Source organism: Pseudoliparis swirei, chromosome 13, assembly GCF_029220125.1.
Source record: "Pseudoliparis swirei isolate HS2019 ecotype Mariana Trench chromosome 13, NWPU_hadal_v1, whole genome shotgun sequence".
Classification (NCBI taxonomy): domain Eukaryota; kingdom Metazoa; phylum Chordata; class Actinopteri; order Perciformes; family Liparidae; genus Pseudoliparis; species Pseudoliparis swirei.
In genome coordinates, this window is record NC_079400.1 from 327,452 (window position 1) to 334,050 (window position 6,599).

General features: G+C 46.7%; 1 protein-coding gene across 1 annotated transcript; it reads right to left on the reverse strand.

The window, feature by feature from the left end:
- Nucleotides 1-1,604: 1,604 nt before the first annotated feature.
- Nucleotides 1,605-5,907, reverse strand: lrrc3ca (leucine rich repeat containing 3Ca). Its single transcript, XM_056430615.1, has 2 exons — nucleotides 5,674-5,907; nucleotides 1,605-2,938 (listed from the first exon to the last, which is right to left on the reverse strand). The coding sequence occupies exon 2, from the start codon at nucleotides 2,853-2,855 to the stop codon at nucleotides 2,061-2,063; it is 795 nt and encodes a 264-aa protein (XP_056286590.1). The 5' UTR covers nucleotides 2,856-2,938; nucleotides 5,674-5,907; the 3' UTR covers nucleotides 1,605-2,060.
- Between the last annotated feature and the right edge of the window lie 692 nt (nucleotides 5,908-6,599).

Genomic DNA, 6,599 nt, shown 5'->3' on the forward strand with positions numbered 1-6,599 from the left:
AAAGAAAACAATAAATATATTTAGCGAAGCACCCTGTCCAGGTAGTTAACCACACAATACATAAACTACATAAGCTAATGCTAGCTATTGTGGCTTTCGCCGTTGCTTGACCAACATATAACGTTAGCAAGTTGCTAAGCTTAGCTAAGTGCTACATGTAGCTACATATTAACCATACACACCCCAGAGAGATATTGATCATTTCAAATCATCAACAATGTTCAGCATATTTTCCAAGATGTCAAACTATTCCTTTAAGAGTGAGAACTGCCTTTGGGACAGAGGATATTTTGAGCCGAGGTAGAACTAACTTGGCTGCTACTCTGAGTTCTTTTGACCCTCATAGAGCCGCCCAAGGGCATTTGGGAAGTGCTTTACCCACGCAAGGGTAGGCCAGGCAGCAGAGAGGAGGGCAGCTCATCCCCTGTGGCATTCTCCCTTCTCCTCAAGAACTGGGCCACCCAGGATGATGGGTGCTCGGTTGTTTTCACGGCCATCATAAATCATGTATCGGTTCTGCCGTGCGATAGAGGCCTGTGTGTGTTTCTGACATGGGGAAATCCTTGTTGACAAACCATTTCCCACATCTCAAACATCAGATTTCATGATTCAAGGTGGCACTGGGTTATTCTAACCTTGTTCTGTGGAACAGAACAGAGCATGTCTGAGAGCACAGTCTGATGTGAATTAAATTATGCCTCCACTTTACCACATTTCACTTTTTGTGGTCTTGGTTTTACATTGACGACACTAAAGCCTCTTCCTCTTTGCCATGGTCTTGTGCAATAGGAGATTCACATCCCGGACATGGCCCCATAAAAGGTATTTGGAAAACCCTTGAGAGTGACCACATCAGACACTATGGCTATGAGAGGCTCCCTGGGGGCTTATAAAGGCATGAGAGATCATGAAAAACAGCACAAAAGCAGAGGCTCTGTCTGTATAACCAGGTATAATCATGAAGGATTCCTGTGTTCCCTTAATTACTCTGGGTGCAAGGGCGAGCTAGTTTGCTCGAGGGCTTTTCCTCCCCGAATATGGAAAAAGTGTCCGTTTCCCCATCTCGTTGACAGCTGAACTGCAGTAACCTCTAATTCTCTGCTTCGCATATCAACCTTCTTCTGACAATTACATGGTATGTGCAGGGCTATTGGCTTGTGACTGAAGATTAGCATATTCTGCAGAGGAGTAATTTCCAGAGCTGCACTTGGTTTCTGGTATCAGCTCAAAAGCACTCAATCTTTCATCACCCCTGGTTAACGAGTGAGTGATGGCTTTTTATTGGTTCCCTCCTCACAAACCAACAACGTTATACTCCCATGCATTTGAGAAACGGACTCGCAATGAGCTGACATGGACTCTTTGTGTGTAGTGTACTGCCGCGCTGTATCGATAATGTCTGGTGATGTTAGTGAGCTAGCAGTTGTTTCCTGTCAAATACTCGTAACATACAGAGGCAGCTTGGAGGTCTGCCGTGCTCATCAGCATGGAGCTCTGGTCCTATCAAACACATCAGAGTAACTGAGTGAGCAGAATATGCATTTGCTAAAGTCATTCATATTCTAAATACCGCAGTTACTGACACATTGTTCCGTCAGAGAAACCCCAGAACAACAATTTAATTGGAAAACATAATTTGACTTAGAATATACTTGTGAATGCCATAAGGGTTTTTAATGGAAACAGTTGTACATGGAGATGGTCATTCTGGCCGTTCCCATCGTTCATGTTGGTGTTGTCTTCGTGTGTGAGCGAGGTGCCTCTTCTTCTGTAGGTGCATGCACCACTGGATAAATCCCATTTATATCCCAAAACCTGCTGCTGCTTTTATTCCTTTAGCGCACAGACTACTAGACCATCAACAAAACCTCTTAATGGGTCGCTGAAAGATCAATTATTCATAGGTTGCATAGGCCTGGTTTTCTTGTGCAGATGCACATGTCTTGTTGCCCACCGTGGCTTCGTGACAACAACTGAACAAAGTCCTCTGATGATGACCGTAGTTGTGGGTCGTAGCTCCATTCTTTTTGGCGCGGGTCCCAGGTGTAGATCCATCGGCCCTATACCACAGTACTAATGGTGGAAGACTCCTCTGACTTGCCATGTATGTTGGGCAGCGACTTGAGGTACTCCAGGTGTCTGCGGGCGTCCTCCTGATTCGCCCTGACATAGTAGACCAGGTAGGAGATGACCATGGTGAACCAGCCGAACATGACGACCAGCATGGCCACATCTGTAGTCCTCTTCGTCACCACACATAGGTCTATGTCTGGTGCCAAGAGGAAGGCGAGTCCTTGAACTCCTATTTCCTCCGGATTTGATGTCTGGCACACGATGCCCGTCAGCGACGTGGGCTCCAGGTCCACGCGGGGCATGGCCATCTGCAAGTTGCAGTCACAGTGCCACGGATTGTTTGTTAGGTTGGCGCGAGACCGCAGGCCCTCGAAGGCCTCAGGGTTAAAGTTGACTAACTTGTTTGAAGAAATGTCAAGTAACTGTAGTGAGGTGCCCAGCCCCCTGAATGCTCCTGGCTCCAACTGGCTTATTTCATTGTGCGATAGATCCAGTTCGACCAGGTAGGGCAAACCTGCAAAAGCATTCGTCGGGACCGTCGTAAAGAGGTTGAAGTCCAGATAGACGCGTCGGGTGTCATTGGGGATATCCTGGGGGATCTCCGTGAGCTGCAGATTGCTGCAGCGCACCGTCTTGCCGCTGCTCTCGCTCTCAGAGCAGTAGCAGCTCTTGGAGCAACTGGTAGAAGCATGGTGGAAGCAAAAGGTCATTAGCACCAGGCTGTGCAGCAGCAAACACATGACCACTGAGTGGCGCAGTAACCAGTCTGCAAGTAGGGGCATTGTGGGATACGGGCATGCTCCAAGACGGACCACCTGGGCGCAGGGGGCGAAGTCCACATCAACCTCCCCAGTAGCTTTTGAGTCTACGACATGAAGACAACAGAAAGTCACATTAGCATGAAGACTCCCCTTTCAAAAAAGAGATGTGCTGTGAAATCAAGAAAGCATGGGTGATTACCAATGTTTCCTCAGAGGCCATAGTGCAGAAATCAGGGGGGGGAGGGTAGTCTACAGTAGCGTGTCTCATTGCAGTGAGCGGGCAGCGGGAATGCTGCATTTCAGCATATAGTTGGCCAGAAACAAATTCCCTTGTATTTCCAGGAAAGTCTGAGGATCAAACATTGCCTTCATACCAACGAAATAAACAAGCTCCTTTGGTGTCACCGTGCCTCCTTTATAATTGACATCCCTGCTATGCAGGGCTATTTCAGTACACAGATACTGGCATGAACATAGGGTTGTGACACCATGTGGAACAAAATCTTCCAAACAAAACATCAAACCAACCAGATTTTCATGGCATTATTTATAAAGTTGATCTTCTAGTTCTTTCTAAAACTATCGCTGCCAATCTGATGCAACATTTCTTATTAAAAATGTTCATTAAAAATGTCCACCCTTGGAGTCAGTCAAGCTATGCAGTCGCTAGTACACAAGGTAATTTACTTTAGAAGTGCAAGTAACACAGTAAAAGCATGTCAGTGTGTCCTGTAAATTACTCTCTATATGTTGTATGTAAGCCTTTGAAGATAGCAGGTGTACCACCCGAACACACTTCATTAATAGCTGAACAGGGCTACCTCCTATCCTGTTACTAATCCTCTTTAGGAAAAAGTCCTTAAGTCAGTGTAGGACCAGTGTTGGCCACCCAATCCTTTTGTTGTGGTAAATGCTAATGCTATAAACAGCACCAAGGACAACAACACAGACAATGTGATGGTCTGTCCTCTTGGAGATAAAAAAACAACGAATGAGTTCAACCAGACTTCTTGATTTCTTCAAAATGGCTGGAGACTGGGCAAGATCCACTTACCAAGATTAAAAAATGAAATCGATCTCTAAGTACCTCAAAGTATCACATGGCTTTGGGGGTAGAGGACCGAGTGCAGTGGCGATGGTGGTGCGTATGTGTGTGTTAAGGGGACAGATGTCTCGTCTCAGAGACACAAATAACACTGTGTACGCCTTTGATGATGCCTACCGGACAATCCCAATAGCGAGGGGGAGACGGAGGCAGAGCAAAGGGCGGATGAAGCCTCTGCTACTAAGAAGCTCTTATATATATAGACACGTCTTCCTTTAGGCAGACTACCTTCCGGAGGATGTCCCGCTGCACTTTATGTCCGCAGGGTGTATGAGAATGTGATATAGCATGACAAATGCAGTTCAACACCCGGGGAATAAACGTTTTTCCCGTTTACATTCAATTTAGCTGACGCTTTCATCCAAAGGGAGGGCAATTCGGGGTTAAGTTACTTGCTCAAGGGCACATCGACCAGGGCTAGCGAGGATTGAACCGCCGATCCTCTGAGAGAAAGACGGACCTACTAACCACTGACCCTCAGTCCCTAACCCGTTTTGCCTAAACTAAATGAGAAACGTGCTGCTGCTGCAAAGGCTGGAGGCCGTCCTCCCTCAGTGTGCCAGCCTGGTGTTTTCTGAGAGATAATGGGGGGGGGCAGCTGGAAGTGAAAGAATAAAGAGGAGAGATGAGATAAACAGAAGAGAGAGGGGTGTTCACCAAATAAGTGGCAGGTTAGGGCGCCAGTTTAAAAAGTGTTTCCATCCGAAATTTACTTATCAAAGACAAAAATGTGTCATTTTACGATACTCCTAAAAAAACGTTCAATCAGTCGGCCCCTAAATCTGGGGGTCTGAGTCAGTGTTCCTAGTCATTACTTCAGTGATGAATAAAGCGCTCATGAAGGTCAGTCTCTCACTGCGTTCTGAGCAGCACTGACAACTCCCTCACACCGATTATTTCAGGAGCAGTCATTGAGCGGCAATGAAAGGCAACACACATGTAGTATATGAATACATTTTGTTATGTTGTGTTCACGTATGAAATTGAAAATGACGCATCACATCGCAGCTTTGAGCATTGCATGAATGGCCTTTTGTAGTTATGAATGGGCGGGTGTGGATCACTGAAAGGGAACATAAGGCATCCCTGACATGTTACCTGAATACATAAGCTTTTTAAACTGTTATCATATTTCAATGCTTTGGGCTTTATCAACTCCGATCCCCTCACTCATGCCAATCTCGATTACTAGATATATTACTTTTGATTCCTTATTGCACTGTTTACCAGAAGACCCATTTCATTCTTGCTGATAGCAATACAAACACTATCTGCTCTTTAATGACATTTAATGGATATGCACTGTACACGATTATATAGTATTACGAGTTTAATCTCACAGTTGTAATCAGTTTACATATCTCTTCAAGATAAATATCCTCAACATGAACTTCATTAAAGCTACACTCACAATGTAATTACTTTACTTTACATGAATCACAAGACACGCTGTGGGCGTTTAAAGATGCACAATGAATGCGCACCAGTGGGTTAAGAGTTGCTGCTCTCATTCTACTTCTAAGCATCAGGCATCTGGTGGAAATGAAGTCAAAGCGACGGGAGATGAGGCGCTGCCTCCCGGCGACTGACACCTCGTGAAGTTTGCCTTTCATCCGGATTCAGTCAGCACCGTGAGCCGATCACAACAAACACCTCAAAGCAACCAGCTGCTGCTTCACGGACCAAGACACGTCCCCAACATAGACCCACACGGAAACACAAGCGCACACTCACGTCGGTGCCGCGTCCCCTCTCCTGTCCATGGTGGCGTGCCTCTCAGCAAGTGGCCAACAGCGAACCGGTCCCGCAGCTCCGCGCGCTCTCCGGAAGGCGGATCCGGCCGAGGTGTCGGTTCGCTTCCATCCCTTCCGCAGCTCCTCCGAACAGCCGCCTCTGGCCACTGCAGCCTTGAGTTCCCCACGCAACCAACACACACAATCCCAGGGATGGAGCCGCGCGCAGCGCGGAGGCAACGCGTGTGAGTGATGGCGGCGTCACACCGACTCTGATCCTCTGGATGTGACGCAATGCATTTACCCACAGAAAGCCTCGAATGGCTGACGGGAGGATCTGATGCATGCAGACGGGCTGCCTGCACTCATGCATGTGCATCTGTGGATCGCTGAGTGGATCTGCATGCAGCAGGTGCCAGTAAACTATGAGGGGCTGTGAGGGACATTATTCAGAATACCCTCTCACACACACTAGTGAAATGCTCTCACACACACTAGTGAAATGCTCTCACACACAACTGAGTCACACACACTAGTGAAATGCTCTCACACACACTAGTGAAATGCTCTCACACACACTAGTGAAATGCTCTCACACACACAACTGAAATGCTCTCACACACACTAGTGAAATGCTCTCACACACACTAGTGAAATGCTCTCACACACACTAGTGAAATGCTCTCACACACACAACTGAAATGCTCTCACACACTAGTGAAATGCTCTCACACACACTAGTGAAATGCTCTCACACACACTAGTGAAATGCTCTCACACACACTAGTGAAATGCTCTCACACACACTAGTGAAATGCTCTCACACACACTAATGAAATGCTCTCACACACACAACTGAAATGCTCTCACACACACTAGTGAAATGCTCTCACACACACAACTGAAATGCTCTCACACACACTAGTG

What these genes read in the sequence shown, in the direction of transcription:
- lrrc3ca (XM_056430615.1), bottom strand. Translation starts at nt 2,855, where the DNA reads ATGCCCCTACTTGCAGACTGGTTACTGCGCCACTCAGTGGTCATGTGT.